This window comes from Danio rerio, chromosome 19 (genome assembly GCF_049306965.1).
Source record: "Danio rerio strain Tuebingen ecotype United States chromosome 19, GRCz12tu, whole genome shotgun sequence".
NCBI lineage: Eukaryota > Metazoa > Chordata > Actinopteri > Cypriniformes > Danionidae > Danio > Danio rerio.
The window spans coordinates 33200039-33223418 of record NC_133194.1 but is presented as its reverse complement, the minus strand read 5'-3'; the positions used below and the strand labels follow the sequence as shown (position 1 = coordinate 33223418).

At 37.3% G+C, this 23380-nt stretch overlaps 1 protein-coding gene across 5 annotated transcripts in view; it reads left to right on the top strand.

The window, feature by feature from the left end:
* The window catches only part of trit1 (tRNA isopentenyltransferase 1), a 70497-nt gene that overhangs the window by 44618 nt on the left and 2499 nt on the right, over positions 1 to 23380 (top strand). For 4 of the 5 annotated variants that reach the window (XM_073930811.1, NM_001044774.1, XM_073930810.1 and 1 more), the window contains 2 exon segments: positions 5097 to 5209; positions 13425 to 13502. In XM_073930811.1, coding sequence (XP_073786912.1) covers positions 5097 to 5209; positions 13425 to 13502 — 191 coding nt within the window. 5 annotated transcript variants of the gene reach the window in all.

Here is a 23380-nt window from a genome sequence, read left to right as displayed (position 1 = left end):
GCACTGTTTGTTTACAACTGCTAGAGGATGTACTCGTGAAATTTTTTTTCTCTTTTTTTTTTTTAAAGTGCTGCGGCCATGACATGGGTCCAATCGGCAGTGAAAGTGAAACTGAAAGCTCACACATAATTTAATAGATCATATCGCATTTTAGAGTTATGATTACAACAAGCATTTAATATTTTTTCTTTCATATTGAACAATACTTAACAAATGGCAAACAGAATGGGATCAATGCACAGAAAATAAACGTTTTAAATCCAGTCACAAATAGGAAGAAAATCTCATTTATTTTTTTTACTTCAAGATACGATGAGATTGTTTATAGAAGATGCTGCATTGGTCACACGAGACTCACACAAACATTTACTTAAAGGAGAAGAACCACCAGAATTTCAATATTACAAAAGAAACTAAACTGTCAAACATATTGTTGTGGAATGCCCTAAGTTTAATATTATCAGCGATTTTTATCTGGACAGACTTTAAAATAAATATTTTTTTATTGTGAATCCTACTAAAATTGTAAAATTTTTATCAAAAATAAACCTTAAACTGTTTTAGATTTTTATCTTAGTATCATTATTATTAGTATTATTTATGTATTTTACCTTGTGTATTATTTATTGCTGTTGGTGACTTATTTGTTAGAATATTTTTTATAACTATAGAATAGTGGTATTCATAAAATGTGGTAAACTTGGAAGAGAAACTTGAAAAAACTTTTTTTTTTTTTTTTTTTTCTAGCCAAAAAAGTTGAAATGGCCGTAAACTCTTAAAAATTTTCTCTCTCTTTTTCTTTAAAGAGCCATGAAACCCCCTCGTTTCAGCTGGGTGTTTTCACACCTCTACTTTGGAAAAAGTCAGAAAAGTGGACGTGTCCAGCTCTGTTTAGGGGGGATTGTCGGAGGAACTAAAGTGGGAGGGTGTGGGAGTGTCTATTTGGGCACGCGCGAGTTTCAGAGTCAAAATACACACACAGGAGAAAGTGATGGTGTTTAACCTACATGGACATCTGTAGTCGAATTATTTGCCAAATTATTAAATGTTGGACTTTAACTGCAGTTTGGTTCTTTGATTCAGGGAATTCATTCATGCCCCTCGAGACAAACAAGATGTTTGATTCGAGGATCTGCTCTAAGCATGTATTTTTTATGCAATGTTTGATACCGCACGGCGAATGAGAGAAAAAAACCCTCCGCATTTCCCGGAAACTTAGATGCACACGGCAGGTAGCGTCAGAAAGCCGCGTGTGTTATTCCGGTCACTAAATGCGGTAAAAACCCTACACGAGGTTAAAGTTTGGTTGTGGTACTAACATGTTTACACTCAGTGCAATAGTTAACTTAGTTCGATACGAACAAACTGAATAAACAAAGAGCACTGGTCGCACACTTACCAAATCTGTAGAGACAGGACAATCACCAGCAACTAGAGCCGCGTCTTTATTAAGAGAAGACTATAAGCGAATCCGGATCTCAGCGTTTGCAGATGAGAACAGCTCTCAGATAAACAATAATCCTCCTTAGACACGTAAGTTATTGTTGTCGAGCGTCGCGTACACTGTTAATCCACACGTGACTCCAGATGAGCTCTCATAGAGAGAATGAAAACAAAACTTAGTGGCAGCCAACTTTAAAAGCAACACTTCACGCTTGTTTTGCCAACACAACGTGGCCTCTCTGCCGTCTAAACACGGTGACACTAATGAATATTAATGAAGTTGCACAATAGAGCGCGCTGATTGGTTTGAACCAAGCCTTATTTATGCATTAATGCATCACACTGTAAGACGTAATAAGACACACTCTGGCACAGACGCCCAGTCTGCACGCTGGAATACAAGCTATTATCTCATGACCGTGACGCAGCTTCAAAAATTCGTTTCAAACCGGAAGTACGAATTTGCTTGAAATAACGCAAAAACAACCAATTTACACTTTTTAGTGAAATATAGGTGTCCTAATAGTGTTTTTAGCAGTGTGGGACACATATACAACTGTCATCAGCTCAAAAAATGTGTTTTGGTGTTTCGTGACCCTTTAAATCCAACACAGTGTTGTGCATGAAAATAAATGTTTACTGGGTCAGTATATCTACTCCAGCAACTGTCAACTGTCTCATTTTATTAGTGAAAAAAGTGGTCTAATATTGTTGTCAATTACAAGCATATGTTGCAAACATAATAACTAAACTTTAAAATTATGAATAGTTGTATTCTGATATCATCACTTTACTGTGAATTAACAACCAGGACAAATTTAAAGTCTTCAAGTTAAACATTCCATGTCTATGCAAAATGTAGAAATTTATCCAACAGTAGACCTACAAATAGGCCTGATATTATTGTTGTTTTACCATATGTCTGAGAAATAATAACAATAGTAGCCTACTCATAATAACCTTTATTTTACATCTAGTGAATTGTGAGTATGACAATTTTTTGTTTGCTTAAAATCAAGATCATGATCCTCATTTTAGACAGAATCGTGCAGCCCTAGAATCTAAGTAAACTTTTTATTTTCCGCTTTCAATATGGCAATAAATGTCCCATAAAATGGTATTCAAACTGGTCACATGAGACTGAGAGTTTGTCATTATCATAGTAGTTTATGCTTTTGTTTCAGCCACGGCATTGGAGAAATTGCCATTTCTAAAACAGAAAAATTTGTGTGATGGATGGTTTGAACATTATAGACTCATTATTATAAATATATTATTATCAACTCCTTATAGTATGTAAAAGATGCATTTTATAACTTATTACAGTGTCTTGTATAGTTAGGACACAGTGATGGTTGTTTTGTCGCATAGATTCAGCAAGATGTTGGAAACCATTATTCAAATATTGTGATCTATATTACATTATTACATTTACGACCTGCAATTGAGGAGACATTCAGTGAGTGTGTTTACATGGACACCAATAATTCGATTTTAATGCAATTAAGACAAAACTTTGATTAAGAGTCTACCATGTAAACAGCGATAATTGATAATTTAATCAGATTAAGGTCATAATCGAAGAGAAATCAAATCAAGACATTTGGAGTATGCTGATTTTAGTTGCATTATTAAGTGCAGTACAGGCATGTAAACACCTTAATCGAACTTTTACCCTCATGTAGGAGTTTTCGCCACATTTTTGGGACAGGATAGTCCGCGCACACACACACACACACACACACACACACACACATGGCTGTTTGACACTCTTTACACCTAGCAAGTCAGTGCAGACCACAGGCGCCTGCATCGTAAAATGCTGAGTTTTTTTTCTTTTTTCCATTTAAGCATGCGGTATGAACTTCCATTAAAACAACACTCTTCCAGCAGTTAATAGTTGCATCCAATAGTCTGTCACAGGGTTCATGCATGAAATGTTCCTGAATGAAAGTGAGTGTGCCAAACTGCAATTAAAATCGAAAATCAAATCAAAAATGAAACCCGAAATTACACAAAAAAACTGGAATGTGGATAGTGTGGTGACGAAATGACGTTAATTGAATTGTGTTATAACATGTTAATTGGCATCATGAAAGGAACATTCAAAAAGCAACTCATGTAAACACCTTAATCTTATTATTGTTTTAATTAAATCAAGGCAAATAATCTATATACGTAAACGTAGTCAGTGATTCAACAATAGTCAATACACACAAGAAGTGCTAATTATACAAAGGAACTGTTAGTGCTGAGAGAATGAAGTGCTAGAGTAAGGCTTTTTTATTGAGAGAACAGTGTGTCTACAGGTAGGCATTGGCTGGTGTAAAATTCAGATGGTATGATAACCTTGGATAAAAATACTGTTTTTAAATGTCTGGGTAAACATCAGCAACTTTTTTTTCTCCTTTGAACACATATATTTTATTTTAAGAAACATTTCAAGTCTTTTGGACCACTTTTGATGTGGAGGGCCCTTTTCAGCGGGGAGATACTGTTGCCATAAACTAAATAAAATAGTCAAAAAAAACTTGTTTTAAAAATACAAAGTTTTGTATTTTTGACTTTTCCAAATTGTGGTAAACCTTAAAAATGGTTATCATCCCATGCCGATCTCAGGTGGTTTGTCAGGCACACTCAGAATTGATATTGTTTTGAGGTTGTTGTTTGGTGAGGTAGAGGAGAGAAGAGAGGGTCTTGGTTTTGTTCACAGAGGTTCAGATGATCACGGAAGAGGTTTTTAGTTGTTATTAACATGACAGCATTACATAGTTACCACTAGTTTGTTGGCTGCAAATCACACACTGCAAATGCACAGTATGAATCTCTGATCCAGAACATTCTAAAGATGCGCAGTTGAATTGAGATCTGGTGACTGTGGAGGTCATTCGAGTGTACGGAACTCGTTGTGTTCAAGAAACCAGTTTGAGATCATTTTTAACTTCTTAATTTGAATTAGTCCTTTAACTTTAATTTCAAGTTTCCTGCTGGAAGAAGCGATCACAAGATGAGTTCACTGTGGTCATAAAGAAATAAACACAACTAATTCTTAGATAGGCAGTTGCATTTAAATCCATTGAGACGAGGCCCAAAGGATCAGTGTCAATGCTAAATTTTGATCCTTCCATTTGAGTGCCACAGTAGAAATTTAGAAACATCAGCTGTTTCCCTGTCTAATGATGCCCATTTTGATTTATTTTATTATTTTTATTTTTAGCTAAATTGTAGTCATTTTGTTTGTGTAGTTATTTTTGGCTGCAAGGAGCATCACAGGTGTGTCCAGAGATGCTATTCTGTAGACCTCAGTTGTAACAAGTGGTAATGAGTTACTGTTGCCTTTTCATCAGCTCAAAAAGATTTAGATGAACACTATGGTGTTGATTGTAAATGGTGGGTTTTGGAACAGTGCAATGAAGTAACTTTATTTGGTGCGTTTCTCACTTTTTTTGATTTTCTTTTGGCATGAATGACCAGTAAATAACACTAACAGTGGCAACCCAGAACATTCAGCATTGTGGTGCTGTTTTTCAAAGGCAAAAGCTGCTATTCAATAATTTCAGTAAAAATCTAATACTGTCCTTCAACTTTTACTTGTGTAATGATGATAATTTGCAGTATATAAGGAATCAGTTTTTTTTTCTCTTTATTTTCAGTCAGAACTATCAACACGGCATATTCCAGTCTATTGGTTTTAAAGAGTTTCACGAGTACCTTACAACGAGTGAGAACATCAGTCAGGAAGAACGTGATAAACTGATGAATAAGGGTAAGGATTTATTCACCTTTTAATTCTGCTCTTTGTTTTCAAACTAAACAGCTGTTGCTTCAGGCCTTGAGAATGAACCTAGCGAGATTGTTGATGTTCTGGGAAATTGTTTCTGCGTGAGAACAGTTATGAAAGCTTTCCTAACTTCACACAAAAGGGAGCAAACAGAATCACAGACAGTCTTTCTGAAAGCATTCTCATGGTCGCCATAGCAGTTCTTTTGTAACAGTGAAGCAAATCAGTCCTTGAACAAACTCAACACATTTGAAGCAAGAACATTTAGTCCAGTAGTGATAAAAGTGTTATGGTTTTAATATACAAAGTCTATTGTGTGTCTTTGATTTATTCTCATTAGCCAGTTGCTTCTAGAGACAACACGGGAAAGCGATCACAAATTGAGGAGCGGGGAAGGGAGGGGGGGTGGAGCGACAACGCGGGGAAGCCTTCACAAACTGAGGAGCGATCACAAACAAAGCGGCGAGAGCGTCAAAGTAGCCAAAAGTCATTCATTTTCAATGAGAAACAGCGGCGAGAAGGAGTGCGTCTTCTCCGGTGTGGGCGTCGAGGAATTAAAATCAAGTTAACTTTATAGTAAGAGCTATGGCGCGGTTCGGCGGCAAGCAATCAGAATGAAGTAGTCCACCGCTTGAGAGGTGTTCAGAGAACACAGACCTGTGAACTTTGGTTCCGACAGTTGTTCCCAAAATTTTGAATATTGCAGTTGCCGGATTTACAATTATTAAAAATCGCGACGACACGGGGCCCCCTAATCACGTGGGGCCCCCCCCGTGGTGCGTGCCCTGCTGGCCCGTCCGCTACGCCACTGCCAATTACCTTAGACAGACGTAATCTGAGAATGTAACCGAAAACAAACAGGAAGTGCATTTTCAGATTTCAGTTGAAGATTACAAGGGCTAACAATTTTTGTTTTTCTTATTGACGTGCACAGATAAATTGTTCTACACAAAACTACCAATGTAAGCTAACAAAATCTTATATGGTTGGTTTTGATTTCATTTGCACTGTGTCATGAAATATTAGGGATTTGTGTCATTTAAAATTTTTTTTGTACAGTTATTTTTTGTTCTTGTACTTTTTTGTGTTAACCTCTTAAGGCTTTTTTTTTTACATGCATTGTTTTTTATTTCTCTTTGCTATTTGGGCTTATTGAAACCTAATTAGAATAAAACCTAAGTATCATCTTTTTATATGATGTTCTTTAAAAGAAAAAATATGTCCAAATATGTGGACTCGTGGTCCGAATTGACATAAAACACTTTTTTGTGCATATATAACTATACATTTTTTAACATGTTTTGACTATCAGAGTAAAAACAAGCTATAGAGGTTAAGCTATATTTTACTGTCATTTTGTTCCTTTCCTACAGCTATTTTTAGACCCCAGGATGTAGAGGTCTACGTGGGATTGTTTTTTTAATCCCTCTTCCGCGGGGTATTATTCCGCATTCGACCGCCTCTGCAGTATATTCTTTAATTCTATAGTATTTGCTCACCTGCTGCCCGCTTAGAGTCATTTTCTACCCGACCTGACTCTTTCCTCTAAATTTAGATCTGATTTCCAAAATCTCAAGTTTAAATTGGGTACTACCAAAAGAGAGAAATGCTTGATGTGGGTTTCCTAACAGCAAACTGATTCTTTTCTTAAGCTAGCCGAATGTCCTTCATGAACTGCGCATCTTCACTTTGCTCTGCCATGGTAAAGCCAGCTCTGAGGACCGTTATGCAGATGATGCTTGCACAGACTGTGTGAATAAAATGCACGTGCAGAAGGCACTAGTCCATCCGTTCATCATGTATAACAGTCATAAGCACTGTCTGTACCAGTGCTCAATAAGAATGAGGAAACCACAGATATGCTGTTCCGAAATAACGTCTGGACTTGGGAAGGCTATATTGTTAGACTACCCACTCCTGCTGAAATTACACCAGAGTTAATGATCGCTACTGCATTTAATTTATTCCCACACCATGAAAAATCTGATTGGGTTCTGCGGCTCCTTCGGTACAGCCATGGGAATGCAGATCTCTACCAGGATGTATCTGTTAAAATACTGTCTGTGGATGCTTTTGGTCTGCTTAGTGCTTAACTAGTTCTTCCTGTATTTTGTGGACAAAATGTTTGGTAATTGTGGCCTAAAATTTGCTCTTCTATTTCTCAATGTACAACATTGGTGGCATTTCATATGTTTTGCATGAGCACTTGATGCGTGAACACTTTCTAAATGCAATAGGCATGGGAAGATAACAGGTTTTAAGGTTTACTGCAGTTTGGAAAAGTCAAGGTTTTAATACCGCTAAAATGTTTTGTTTTACCGTTCCCAAGGTATATGTAAGGTTTTTTTTATGTATTTTTATTTGTTGTAAAGAAGTCTGTGTTTTTGAAATTAATGAAGAAACCAAAAGTTAATGATTTATTTGAACTATTTAGGCTGACATGTTTACTGTTCTAAAATGTAATTACTTTTTCTTAAACTAAAATAGATCAATGGGGAAAATAATTTGTTTGTTTACTTTTACCCAGACATATAAAGATAACTTATGTTAAAGCAGTAATCACACTACCTTGAAACCATGGTATTTTTATTCAAGGTTATCATACCATACGTCAGAAACTTTTACTGGCCCAAGCCTAATATGCAAATATATATTTTATTTAGTATAAAAAGTGAATGGTGTCAATTTGTAGCAAGATTTGAGAGAAATTTGTGGCAAAAAAAATGTATTGCTTGATTTGGCGATAAATTCAGCAATTGCAGTATCTGGAAATACTGAAGGGACTGCTCAACGGCTGCGTGTTTTATTTGATTTATTATATGTTATGAAAATTCAGCCTTTTAGTCGGTGTAAGTTAGGGAATTTGGCTTAGAGTGGGAACTTTGATGCCAGCATGTCTGACGCACATGTAAACAAGCACTTCAGACATGACAAAATGTATAGCTGTGAACTACACCAAACTATACTCTCAATGAAAGCCGCTCTGTGATGAACTGTCTCAGTCTTTGAATGATTAGTATTTGAGAGTACTTCTCATCAAATGCTCATATGTAATTAATTTGATTACCAGCAAGATCTGATCAGATCTCTGAAACATTCACCGTTTAACAGTCAATGCTCTCGGCCTCTGTTAACAGCTGCCAAGGGGCTGTAGAGAGGGAGACGTGCTTTTTGTCATTCTCTCTCTCTTTTTTTCTCTCTCTCTCTCTGTGTCAGTCAGTTGAACTGGTGTCAAGATCAATTACCGGCGCGCTTGGCATGAAAGTTGGTGCACTCATAACGCTGTTCATGTCTGCTAAGAGCTCATAAGTGTGTTTCACTTGGGTTGAGTGCTGAGCATTACAGACTTGTCAATAGGCCATGAAGATAATAATGCTGCTTTTGGATTGGTTGGTGTTAATCTGATGTTGATGCGATAGATTGTGAATTGCATTTTTGTGCAGCTACCACTCCCAGGGAGGTGAGCTCAAAAATGATAATATATTTTAGCCTGAACAGTTTTTCACAATGGAAAATGAGATTGTAATATTTCCTAGTACACAATTAGCTTATTAAATTGATTTCTAATGGATCTTGTGGGCAACAACGACTAAAATTATAGTGGCTGAAATTGATGAATAATAGCGTTAATTTAATTTTGCTGTTTGCTTTTGATCAAATAGAAAGAGCCTTGGGTAGCATAATGGCATACTTTCTTAAAAAAAATTTAAATAAATATATCATACCACCCCAAAACCTTTAAAAAGTAGTTCATCAGTAGCATGTTCTGTGTGCTTCAAACTAGAGGAGAGGTGCTCAGCTTTGTTGCCTACCGAACATGCTTGAAACACACAAGAGGCTTATGATGCAATATTTTCACAGGTTTTCGTGCCACGGGTTACTGTAAAATTCAGCATAGCATGATGACACATGAGTTTTGTGGATAAGAGCAAGTGAGCAAACACAAGTTCAGAAGGCTTGAGTGTACTACATGATTTTGGTGTAGATTATGAACAAAAGTTGACATTCCATTTGTTCAAAATGTGAGCAAGAGTAAAATATAAAAATATTAGAGTAAAATATAAAAGTCAGCTTGATGTGCAGAATTCCTTGTTTTTTGGTGTCAAGCCAGCAAACTTGGTATTGTTTAGCATTTATGTCATGTATGAACATTGATTAAAAACCTAAAATAAATGTTCTATTTGTTCATCCTCTACGTCCTCTACGTCAGGGTTGTCCAATTACGGCCAAAAACCAAATATCATTGAGAGGCGTGGGTCGAAGACAAATATATCAAACTATTTTTACAATAAAGTTGCCATGGGTAATTTCCTAATTTATTTCCAAATATTTAAAAATAAATAGAAAGCATTGCTTTGGCTAGTATTAACTTATGCAGTATGACTTTTTTTTTTTTTTTAGAACTTATTACAAAAAAAACAAAAACATAAACAATTACATAACACAGCAGAGTTCAATGCTGAATACGCTAGTCAAGCAGAATCTGCCTTTGCCATGATTTGCTCACCAAAGTGTCTCCATTGTTCTTTATTCGTCTAGTGACCGCATGTACATTTTAAACTAAACTACAGCATTTAAATTAGTTTAATATCAATTAGCTTTTTTCTGTAGCTTAACAATAAAACACACAATTAAAAGGTTGCATTAAATTTGAAATGGCAATAACTAAACCATCCCTGATCTGTCTCCCTCTCTTCCCAAATGGGATGGCAGGCTAAATCAAAGGTTACCATTGGCCAACTTTGGCCTGTGGGCCTTAGTTTGAGCATCTCTGCTCTACATGTTAGTTGGTAACCAAGCAGTTGATAGTATTCTCATTGACTTCCAAAACTGTTTTTCCCCTATTTTTCTAAGTCAAGGAGTATTTACTTTTGGGTTTTCTTTTAGTTTACCGACAGATTACTTCAATTTGTTCCAAAAGAAGTGCTAAGTGAATGATCATTCTTCACAAAAAAGAAAAATAATATGCCTTTAAAAGTCCTGTGAATTGCTTTGACGTGCATTTGTATTCAATGTTTGACGTAATCTCAACTAAGAAATTAAGAGAGGGTGGAATGTAGATTAGCCCCTCATCTTTTTAAGAAGTAGCGAACAACATTTTGTTTTTATCAGAGCTCTGCTAAAGAGAGTGGTTGAGCTCAAGCAAAGATCGAAGAATACCCAAAACATGTCACTCTTATAGTTTTGAATGGGGAAAATGTAACGATCAATTCTAGTAAACGACCTTCTAGTAAAGGAGCCAATCATCAATCGCTATAGACTCAAACATTTTTGATGAAACTAAAGAGACAGCTGTTGTTTAATTTTATTGGCGGTTCCTAATATGAAATTAAATGGTAAGCTTGGCAAGCAATTTTGAACAGTTGGATGTTTGCCTATTCAAACAAAATACCCGAGCATACTGCCCGAGAGGTGTTTTAAAGACGGCCGCCGGGTTAAGTTCAATTCAGCTTTATTTGTATAGCGCTTTTACAATGTAGATTGTGTCAAAGCAGCTTCACATAAATGGTCATAGTAACTGGAACAGTGTAGTTCAGTTTTTTAGTGTTTAAGTTCAGTTCAGTTTAGCTCAGTTCAGTGTGATTTAATCATTACTGAGAGTTCAAACACTGAAGAGCAAATTCATCGATGCGTAGCTCTACCAATCCTGAGCCATGCGAGCCAGTGGCGACAGCGGAGAGGGAAAAAAAACTTCACCTGATGGGAGTGAAGAAAAAAAACCTCGAGGGAACCAGACTCAATTGGGCACTACCATTTTAATTTCTCCGCTGGCCAAAAGTCTTGTGCAAGGCTTCAGTCGCCAAGTAACTTGCCTTGAAGGGACTTAGCTCAAGTGCATCAAATGAGAAGCAAATGAGAAGCATGTTGAAGGGGACAGGGGCATGTCAGACAGTAGAGAGCATTGGATTGGTCAACCATTGAGAAACTGTAGTATGAGATGATGTGAAAAAACGTTGATCCATTAAGACACGTTTTATTTATTAATATTTAATTAAGTTATTCCTTAATTTTTACATAAAAGGTAAATTAATTTAGGTAGGCTACTTTATTTTTTGATGTATGAGATCGAGGAGCATGTTTGCCAGTAAATAATGTTCTCACCACTTTAAAAAAATAAATAGATAAATAACTTGCGAAAAGGATGCAATAAAAAATGCAAGCTCTTAATCATTCTTCACAATCAGATTCGTACGTGCAATAAGCCGAGGCTATATTGCGCCGACAAGAACAAGCCCTAAAACAAAGTCTAGAGAGAGAATTAATATTAGTTAATATTAATGATTATAAACACGAACTGCGTTGTATGATAAATGCCTCACAATGTCGTGATCTTCTCTGAAGAACAGATAATCCATGTTATCGCCGTCTCCCCAGCCAGGTTTTCATCTGCTTTTTTTTTCTTCTTCTCGCTACAAACAATAAAGTATCAGCGCCAGACCAGTGGTTTAAATTATATTTTACTCTCCTGATTTCTTTTCTTTTTATTTAAAAAAAACAAATATTTAAAGTTTTGTATTGCATGTATTAAACTCAAAAGGTATTTTTAACTTCTGCATAATGTGATGTTTCTTATTACAACTGTTAGCTGTGTCAAAATAAAAACAAACATTAAAAAGGGTTTTGTTTTATCAATTGTATAGTTTTGTTTTAATAATAATGTATATAATAAATTATAAAATTGATTATTGTGTGACTACAGTGTCCAACAAAACATTTTTATTAGGTTACTCTAATAGACCTAATCCCTGAAAACGAATGTGAAAATGACAGGCAGTTGCGTCTCTACTAAAATTAATTTAATGACAAATTTCTTTAGCATTTTTTTCCCCTTTAGAGATCAAGAGAGCTGTATTTAAAGAATTATTTAACTAAAACATGAATTGAATGCCCAGTTCTTTCCCGTGTGAGTTTAGTGCGCCTCGGGACCAGATCTCTGCACTATTGCTTTAATTTCACAATTTTCATAACTGCATTGCATTTTCATATGGTAAAATATCAAAATTTATGCTCTGAAAGTAGAAGGAATGACGGGAGTGTTTGTAATTAATGACAGAAAGAACTTTCACTCTTGAATGAACTTCTGTCACGTGTTATTTTAGTATGGTGAAAAAAAATTTATTTAACAAAAATAGTAATGCAGTATTGTTCGCTCCGCCAAGCCTTCTCTGTTGCTGTGTGGAGCAGCACCACCCCGCCCCCCGACTCCTGAACGTCTCACACACTCACTCATGCGGGCATGCACTGCGGTCTCATGAGGAAACGCAGCTTTTTGATATAATGTTTTTCTTGTTCCCGAATACAAATAATTTTTCAAGTGTTTGTTCGAAATAAGTATTCGTAAAAACACTCTATTCGTGCTTATCCGAATACCGTATTCGGGTTCAGCTCCACCCATAATATAAATATCTCTTCTTTTTTTTTTTGCTTTGCATCGCACTGCGATGTGCTTATGCGATTTCAATGCTGAAACGATGTATCGTGCAGCCCTAGTTCATACATCTGACTGCTTGTAATAAAGGACAAAATTGTCTTACAAATAATATAGAAATATATTTATAGATTTTAATAAAACAAAGGTTTTCTTGTGTTATGAAGCAAAACTAATTGTTTATGGAAAGCATTGTCAATGTACTAAGATATCGAATTGAACCAAATCGATGGCATGATCATCGTTGTCGAACCGAACTGTGAGACCAGTGTAGGTTCACACCCCTAATATAAATGCCCCTAAAACTAGCAGACTGAAACCAACATCAAATTGTTTTATTTTAATTTTATGAGACCTTTAAATATAATCTGTAAAATCTAAATGTTTGTCAAAGAATTTTTTTTTTTTGATTTTAACATTTCAATATGTCAACATTCAAAGTGGATCAAAAGCATTTTTCCCAAGACAAGAATGGCTGTTGTTCAATAGTTTTAGGACAACTTTTGAAAGGTTTTGATCTACTTCAAATGTTGACTGCTGTAGACATAGGCCAGTGTTCTCTGGCAGCTGGGGTAAGAGGATACACTGAAGGGGAAGTGGATTGAGAGAGGGGGGCTGCTGAGGCTTTTAATGGAATTGCCTCTTCCTCTTCCCCTTGTCCTCTAGATTTTGCTATTAAGCACTCTAAACTGTGTCTGTAAACCCATTGCAGCCAATTTCTTTTCTCGTGGTGTGGTCATCATATATTGATCTGATTATTTCCTCTTACAGGGATCGAGTCTCTCAAGCAGGTGACCCGCCGCTACGCCCGGAAACAGAATAAGTGGGTCCGTAACCGATTCCTCAAGAGTAAGTCTCACTGAGCACACACTCTTTCCTTTGTGTGGTGTAGTAATTCAGTCAACAGATTTGACACCCACAGGGCAGTAAAGCGTGCTTATTCTGTCTGTATTGTTCCTGCAATAAAGTAACGGAGCGACATTGCGTGAAAGTTTCCACCATTCTCAAGTCATCGTCCTTTGATGTGAGTTTGTCCTCCTCCCCTTTCTATCCTGTCGCTTGTGTTTGAGGGTTTAATGGTCTGTGACTTACAGTCTCTGCTGCTGGATGCTCTGTAACACAGCAGCTGCTCTAGTTCAAAGTACGCAGCAGCCACTGGCTTCAATTTCGGATCACACACACACTCTCAAGGGAAGCACAGCTGCTATTAGTGTGCACTCCTCCCCGTTCTGAATTCATTGGTGCATATTACATATTGGTCTCACTGGTGGCTTGTCTGTTGCATATTGGCCTCAGTCCTCCCCAGAGGTTACAAGAGCCGTGCGTGTGTGCATCTTTTTTTCAGTATGGTCCAATGGTCAGGTTATCACAGCCAGTTTTAACAAGATGGACTTCACACAGACCATTAAACACACAAACAGTCGTGTAGAAATAGTGATTGTGTGTTTGAAGGCTACCCATCCCTTACAGACAGCCTCAAAATTCCAAGTCTCAGGGTTTAGTGTTTACTGGCCTTGAGCTGATAAAAGATCAAATGCTCGTAAAGCTTGGGCCTTTCAAGACATGGTCAGTCTGAACAGCTTGTTCTTTTACTTCCTAACAGACAACAGACAAATCAGTAGACCTTTCAGTGACTAACCAGCTGTGTGTGCATGTGTTTATGTTTGTATGTGCTAGTGACGTTAGGGTGTGAAGTTTTTTTTTTTTTTTTTTTTGGGCAAGAATGTGAAGGGTGCTATATAGGAGATGTACATGTGTACAAGTTGAATACTGATGTGTGCATAATAAAGATTGTAAAGTAAAATGGGGTGTGTGCATTTGGCATAGCAAAACAGCTACACAGTGGGTTGGTAAAAGCTATACCAAGGTGTCTCCCATTTATACACACTTTTACACATGCTTTTAAGTTTGTTTGATTTTTGTTAGGGAATTGCTGCACTGCCCAAACCGCATTCTTGGATGCCCACTTTACATATTCGTAGTGTTTACCACTAGGGCTGCACAATATATCATTATTTTAGCATCGATATCGCAATCTTTAATAATTGTCACATCACAGGATATATGCAATGTTGAGTCTGTCTTACAGTTTATCAACTGCATGTGTTTTTGATGCCTGTGATTCTATAATGATTTTAAAAGCATTGGTGTATAAGAAAGTGTGCCATTTGTGACCTTAACTATGATTATTTTATCATAATATAATAACAAAAAAAATAACAAAGCACTTTATTTCAATTGTATCTTTTTCTTGACTGTATTTATAGGTTCGTATTTATATGCATGAAGATACAACACAGGCAAACAAAGAAACGCAATGCAAATATCGCAGACAACAACGAAAATGTCTCTGGGTACCCCAAAAATTTTATAGATTGCTTAGATTTTATGGAGATGCATTCCTGCTGCAGAATTGTGTTCATATCACTTCATCACTCATATCACTCATTCATTCATTCATTTTCTTTTCAGCTTAGTCCCTTTATTAATCCGGGGTCACCAGTGCGGAATGAATCTCCACCTTGTCCAGCACGTCTTTATGCAGCGGATGCCCTTCCAGTTGCAACCCATCTCTGGGAAACACTCATATCATAATCTCTCAAATTTTTCCAATATTGTGCAGCCCTATTTACCACCAATTTTGTTAAAGGGATGGTCCAGAATGTATTTTTAAGACTTGGTTGTTTAACAGATGCAAGGCAATGTGTACTTATGCCTCATTTGCAGAAAATCATGTTATTTTATTATACGTCTTATTTGTGATTTATATACAGCTAGTCGGCTAACATGAGAACGACTGTCATATTTCCTAGTTTGTCTGAAAGGTCCACCCTCAAGGGGCTCTGATTGGTCAGCTAACATAATGTGCTGTGATTCGCAGTTCACGTGTTAGGTCATTTAGAAGCCCAAATATAGAAACTGAACAAGCTCTGTGGAAATAGCAATGTTTGGATGGGATTTTAGCTTTTTCTGCTGCAATACAGCACCTCTGTCCATGCCCCTTTGCTGCGTGGGGTGTAAGCCTTTGGTGAATCGTTTGCGATCTCACTAGCCCGAATATATATTTTTTTAGTTCTCAAACTTTGTTCATTGTAGGCTTTGCTAAGCTAACGCTGTAAAAGCCAATGTCTCCTTCTGCATTGAACTTTGAGCATAATACATTCTGAGATGTTGTTTATGTTCACACAGCTACATTACACATCAACTAAAGTTTAATATATGATATCATAATGGACCACTCTTAACATTGTTCATGCATTTCCTTTGGATTCTCTCTCCTGTTTCTTTGGAACTTGGCCTTGATTACCCCCTGCTCCCCATCCCCACAGAGGCTACAAGCAATCCTGTTAGCCCTAATGAGATTAGGCAGAAACAGTGGCTAGCTCTCTTTAAGAGTAGTTTTGTGTCCCGCCATATGTGGCTGGACTGCACAAGGGTTAGCTGGCATTAGGTGAATGTGGCCTTTAATGCGTTTGTAGGCTGACTGCACAATCTTCATCAGAGTTCTTCAAAGAGCTGCTTTTTGGTAATGTTTTTGGTAAATGTTAATGTAAATTTATTTTTTCACTGGATGATTTCCGGTGCATTGACCATTTTTCAGTCTTGTAGTGCATCCTGATTCTGCTCCATCCATAAAGCAATTTGTCATCCTAATTAAATATGAACACAAGTAGCAGTCAAGATTTCTATTTACACTTCCTCTTTGAAAAGTTCTGACATGACCAGACTCAGACTCCAGTCCAATTTATCCAAGTTAAGGTCTTTGCTCACTGAAATCCGGAATTTGTGATTCAGTGTGCAATAACCTTTACAGACTTATCTCCTGAAAGTAGAGTCCAAATAGTCCTGAAAATATGGCATTGGACTTGGACTAGAGCAGTACTCTTTTGAACTCTTATCACCTCATGTTGCCTTGCTAAATAGGGTCACCAGGCCAGTGGGTCTCAAGTCATTACCACTCAAGGTTGTTACATTCTCGTTGAACCAGTTGGATCCATCCCCACCTCTTTCCCACCCTTCCTGGACTCTGACCTGCTTTTGGCTTGGTTAATCTGTGGCTTTCTGTCAGTGGCGTAGCAGATCCCTCCCTCTGCACCCCACGCATCCCAGAGCTTCATGGGGCCCTCAGCTGACCAGTCTAATCCTGCAGGCATTAGTGCACCGCTAGGAATTCAGATGGGTGGCAGGAGGTTGGAGTCTGCGGTGTGGCCTCTTGGGGATAAGGACTTGTGGGGTCAATAAGGGCAAACCTGGGTTTGTTGTCCTCCAGGACTCTATGGTGTGATTGACTTTTTTTCTTTTTACTTTTTTCTATTTTTTTATTGTGATTCGAAACAATCTATTTGAATTGGTCAGAGCAGCATATTTATCTTGCTGACCCAAATCAACAGTTCTGAAGAAAACATCACCCTCAGAGCAGTCGAAATTTTTTAGAATTAAAAACATTTTTAGCTAGCTCAAACATTCAATTCATGTTTATTTATATAGCCTGTTTACAATGTAAATTGTGCCAAAGCAGCTTAACATAGATGCTCTAGTAAATTAAAACTGTGTCAGTGCAGTTTTCAGAGTTGAAGTTCAGTTCAGTTCAGCATGGTTTAATTTTACTTCTGCAAGTACAAACACTGAAGAGCAAACCCATCGATGCGCAGCTCCACAAGTCCCAAACCAAGGAAGCCAGTGGCAAGGAACAAACTTTAACAATTGACGAATGTGAAGGGAAAAAATCTGGAGAGAAACCAGGCCCACCATTTCTCCTCTGGCCAAACTTCCTGTGTGAAGCTGCAGTCTAGGTGCCGAAGGTTGTAGTACATTGAACGTTCATCGTGGAGAACTGCAGGTGTGGTTAGGTCACCGGTTGGTGATCACGCTGCCAGCATTCTACCTCTGGGTTGGTTTGAACCCTACAGTTGATAGTGTTAAATCTAAATTGGGGATTAACATGATCCTGAGTTGCATTTCTGACTGTGCTTCCTCATGGAAATGGGGCAGAGCAGCTTGGGTGTAACCTTGACAACTGCTTGGTTGATGGTTTGGGGAGGCAACGTGAGCGTTAAATAACAGTCTTTACCTTTTGTCAATGATAGGGGAAACCTGAGTGGGATGTGCAACAGGTGCAACATGGAAGAGTGTCCTCTTACATCCTGCACACCTCGGGACACACCCTGCACTCCCTAAAATGCTTTCCAACTGGAAAACGGCTGCCAGCCATTTGCGCATAGACTCTTCTGCATGTTTATGTATGAACATTTGTTAATGAGCTTGTTAGACAGCACACACTGGTGGGCTAAATATTATGATGCTTATCCATTACGAAATGAAGTGTTGAGGAGAGAAAACACAGCTGTGATGCCTAGGCTGCAATCTCCAGCTGGATGTCTGATGATTATGGATTTTGACCATTTGGTCTCACTTGGTCTTTCAGCTCTCACTTCCTTTTTGGGATGTCAGTCAAATCCTTCAGCTGTGGGCATTACAACAGGTGTCCTGTGCTGAAATCCATATCCACTCCATCTCTTCTTGCCCTAAGCTTTCTTATCGCACAAACAGCAACAGGTGTGACTGCTCTGTGTTTCCTAATGTCCATGTCTTCGGGGACTTTAAAAGATCTGCCAGTTGGTGAGCGAGGGGTCTTTGTCTCAAAAGGTGGCAGCCGTATGGCTGTCCGCCGTGAGTGCGCTGGAGTGGCGCTGCCTCATTGAGGCAGATATTTGAGATCTCTGTGGTTAAAAACCCTTGTTCTCTTGTCTTTTTCACCATTCAGGTTTGGCAAGATTACTTGACTTGGATTTCACTGAGATTTGAATTTTGGACATAGGGGGAAAGCCCTCCGTTCAGCATCTGTTTATCCCCAGATGGCTATCGCTCCCCTGTTTCTTCTAATGTCTTTACCTCAGAGAGAGGGAGAAAAGTTTAAAGAGGTAAAGATGCAAAAAAAGAAAAAAAAACAATGTGGTCCACTCCCCACATGGCTCAGGTAAGCCAGGTGTCTCTGTGCAAGCCCACCTGCTGCCGTTCTTTTCTACTAAGCACAATGGCAGACATAAAGACTGAAGAACTGCCTTTGATTAAGAGTGAAGCAGGCAAGAGGCAACACGGTTTATTTTGGGGTAAAGCGATGCTTTACGTGAGTTAAGTGGGAAGCTCAGGTCTCTTGTGTGCAGGAACACCTGTGCATTTGATGCCCTTGCAAAACATGTACAGGCAAATTGAAAGAATTTAACCCGCTAAAGTTGTTAATGTAACTCACTAATGTATGACTTTCTGAGACATCTCACCATTATTTGGTTATTAAAAATCATTGGGCAATTTGTTGATGTAAAATACATAATTAATAGATTGATTGATTAATTGACAGACACTGACAGACTGCAGTCAGCACAGTTTATTTTTCATTTCTTATTTCTTTTTAGAGCTATTTTATAGTGTATTTTATTCTATTATAGATACTGTTGTTGTGTTTCAGTATTATGTAATAATTATTCATGTTATCTGTGTGTTGGCTCTAATTGTAAACAAACACAGGGTGATGAGGATATTAATTGCATTTGGAGCCATTCCACTGGTCATATTAGAACTGTCTGTTCCTTTTTGCCAGACATGGAGGAAGTGTTTTTCTGATTTAGATTTTCTGTCATAATCTTCTGGTTTTAAATGACTTGTTCTTTGCATTTTATGCAAATAATGCAACTTTTAGCATAGTTATTTTTAAGAACTAACTAACAATACTTTCTTGATTTTATTTTATTTTTTCAAAGTAGAGTTTGTATCATCGTGACAGTGTAACATTTGACTTGGGTAAACAGGTGTGAGGGCTAAATGATGATATCAGTATTGCTCTTACGAAATACTGGCTCTTCTGTTTTCAAAGTGGACTCTGTTGATCTCTTTAGAGTAATTATCAGAGCATTACCGTTGTAATAAAAGGCTAGTGTTACCTAACTGAATGCATTTTGCATACCGTAAAAGCTTAGGTTTCTTCTTTATCACAATAATCTTGAATGATCAAACAATTCCGCTATCACAGACTTTGAAACAAAATTAATACAACACTCTTGCACAATTAAGCCACTTTAATTAATTAAAAATATATATGTATAAGCATATATATATATATATATATATATATATATATATATATATATATATATATATATATATATATATATATATATATATATATATATATATATATATATATATATATATATATGAGTTTGTCAACTTAACTTGGATTTAACTCAGAAAAAAAAAAACATTTGTAAATACAGGATGTCATTTCAAGTAGTTTGACAGTTCAGCCAGACAATGTTTGAAAATAGTTGCTCTAAAAATATCTTTGCCAGAGAGATACTGCTTTGAAACTGGTTATCACAGCAGGAAATTTTGACCGCTTATGTCTACATTAGGATGTAATTAAGCCTCCGTGAGTCTAACCACTGCAATTGGTCATAGTGACAGCTCACTGGCCGCAGTTGACTTTCTTGAATGAAATTAAATAGGATTAGTAGTTGCTGAGCAAGTTTTTCCCCCCTCCTTCAGTGAGAAGAATAGATATGCACCACAATTTAACTTCTTACGAGTAATACAATTATTTATCACAGTAAGAGAAGCATCGTCTACGAATTGTGTAATCATAAATTGTGGTTCTATTTACTGTGGTGTTACTTCCTGATGGGGTTTAAAACATTGTTTCACGACAATACTGCGTAGGGATACATCTTATGTATTATTGACGTTAAGTCTTAAGCCAAACAGATAAACAGTCAAAGTTAGCTTAAAACGATATGGTAACAGTTTATGATAAGGTAGAATTTAGTGCAGCACCAAGACCAGAGAAGGCAGAATGTCACTAATGGATCCTTTTTATTCTTTTCTTCATCATTTATACCTCCATTTTAAGGAGTTCAAGCTATAAATCATGAAGATTATGTGGTTATTGGGTCTAATCAGAAAAGTAGAAGGATTTGAGTAAAGCATGAAAGCAGGTCATGATATCTCATTAGTCTTAAAGATCTGGTTAACAGCAGGGGAAATCTTTAAATCAAAATTTTTCCCTTTTTCAGATGTGATTTTTACCTCTAGATATGAATGAGTTCGTCTTAAAGGCATGTTTCAATATATTTTGTTTTATTCTTCACCTTTTCTTAAGTTTTAGAACGTCTGGTCAGTGTTTTTCTATAACTAGTTACAAATTATAAGACCATACAAGTTCAATTCAATTCATGTTTATTTATTTATAGTGCTTTTACAATGTAGATTGTGTCAAAGAAGTTGTGTCAGTCCAGTTTTCAGAGTTGAAGTTTAGCTTGGTTCAGTTCACTGTGGTTAAATTTCACTGCTGAAAGTCCAAACACTGAAGAAAGATCCATCGATGCGCAAGTGCATTCTAAAACAACTGCATTCTGTTCAGTACTTTACAAAATTTTCGATAAGGTCCAGCTTGGGAATTGTAACCTGAAGTGGTACTCCTTAAGTCAGTGTTGAGGTCTGAAGAAGTTATAAAAGAAAAAGGTTTACATGAAATAACGCATCAGTTGAAATTTGCGGTTAGGGATGATGTTATCTTTCAGCTTGGTCTCTTTGATTGTGTCTGCAGGTCATAGTCTCAAGTAGAATGGACAGTTGCTTCAGTTGCTTGTTAATACAGACAATATTCAGCTTCTAACCACAACTTTCTCTCTAAAATTTGAAAACTCGTAAGTAAATGCGCTTGATTCTCACCAACACATACAAGCCAAGGGAGGAGGGTTCAGAGTTCTGATTTCCTCCACTTCAGTCATCCCACAAAACCTCACACCCATCCGGGTCACAGCACCAATGCAGAGGCAATGTAACAAGCTGTTGGCTTAAACTCACAGACACACAGCACCAAGCAAGCGACACACAGCATCACGCTCTCATTCAAACACATAAACACACACGTACGCACGCATGCACACGTGCTTGCTCGCTCGGGAGCGATATTGTTAGACCGCCCGCTCCCATTCAAATTATACCAGAGTTACCGACCACTCCCACGCTTTATTCGGAAATTTATTCCCGCACTGCAAGAAATCTGGTTGGCTACCGTGAGAATGCAGACCTTTATCCAGAAGTATCGCTGTAACAGCCGAGAGGAGAGGGAAAAGTCATGCCAGCAGGTCAAATGGGCAACTGTGAGAGAGAGAGAAAGAGAGAGAGAGAGAGAGAAATGGAGTTTACTTTCATTCTCTCAATCGCAGTGAAATAGGAGCTTCTGCTGTAAGTGTCCGTGAAAGACCTAGAAAACACACACACAGTGAAATTGTGCACAGTTTCTGCATTTTTAAGTAGTTGGAACATTGTAAATACCCTAGTAAGCTACGGCGACATGGCGCATATGAGATAAATGACGTCAGTATGTAATAATCGGTTATGATTATTACTGAACCGATACCGAATTGTCCGCGTCTGCATCACGGTGCACTGAAGAAACAATTAATTTTGACATCTCTAAACATACACCTACATCTGAAACACTACTGATTCCTGACTACGACATTTACATGTTTTTGCTTTAAATTGTTTACAACCATTTCTGTAATATATTATGTTACGTAATTTTGGCTTTCTTGGGTGTCCCTCTTCTTTGTTATGTTCTTGTGAGCCATGGGGCATAACCGCTCTACATACATTAATGTTTTAAAACACAGGTGTCAAACTCAGTTCCTGGAGTGCCACAGCTCTACACGTTATAGTTCCGACCCTAATTAAACGCATCTTATTAAACCAATTTAGCTTGTTTGAAACCCACTGCTAAGTGTGTTGAAGCAGGGTTGGAACTAAACTCTACAGGTCTGTTTTTCAGCCCTGCCTTAAATCATGTGATGTTTTGTTTAAAAAAAATGAAAAATTATTTTATTAAGAAGCCAAACAGTCCCTTGCACTTACAGATGATCTTTTTGACTTGGATTCAGGAAATATTGTATTTCCTGAAATTTTGCATTTCTATGTGTTTTATTCCCCATCTGCATGTGCTTAACTTATAGTCCTCTCTCGTTTTCTGTGCATGTCTGCTGTATTGTTCATTGATCAATAGCGTAGAGGGAGGCAGAGTGAGGTCGTCTCTGCTGACAGTGTCAGAATGCTGTTGGAGATTATCGAGCAGCAGTGATTCAGCAGCTTCAGACTGCTGCAGGCCCTCCCTGCTCCACACTGATTCACTGCACCGCACCACCACCACACATATTCTCTCCCTTTATACCTTTTTGCCTTCGACATTTTTATTTATTAGAAATAGAATAAAACCACTATAAACTTTTTATTTTTTTATTTTTCATTTATATTTTTGAGGCTGTCTGTATTCATTTGGCAAGAAGTTTAGATCAATATTCGAAATCTGTGTAATGAATCTAATTGTAATGGATTTATGTAGATCAGAGATGTCTAAACTAGCACCCACAGGGCAAAGTTGGCCCATGGTAACTTTTAATGTTGCCCACATCCCATTTAAAAAGATAGGAAATATGAAGATGGCTTAGAGATTGTCATTTTTAAATCTAATGTAACCCGTTTGTTTAATTGTTAAAAGAGAATTAATGGTGTAAATTAATCAGATTTAGTTTAAATGTACATACTGTCACCTGACGGATAGAGGACAAATATTAAGGCAAAGGCAGATTCTGCTTGATTAGTGTATTCAGCATTGTATTCCACTCTTATAAATGTGATTGTTCATGCTATTATCGCAATAATTTCTCATTTTA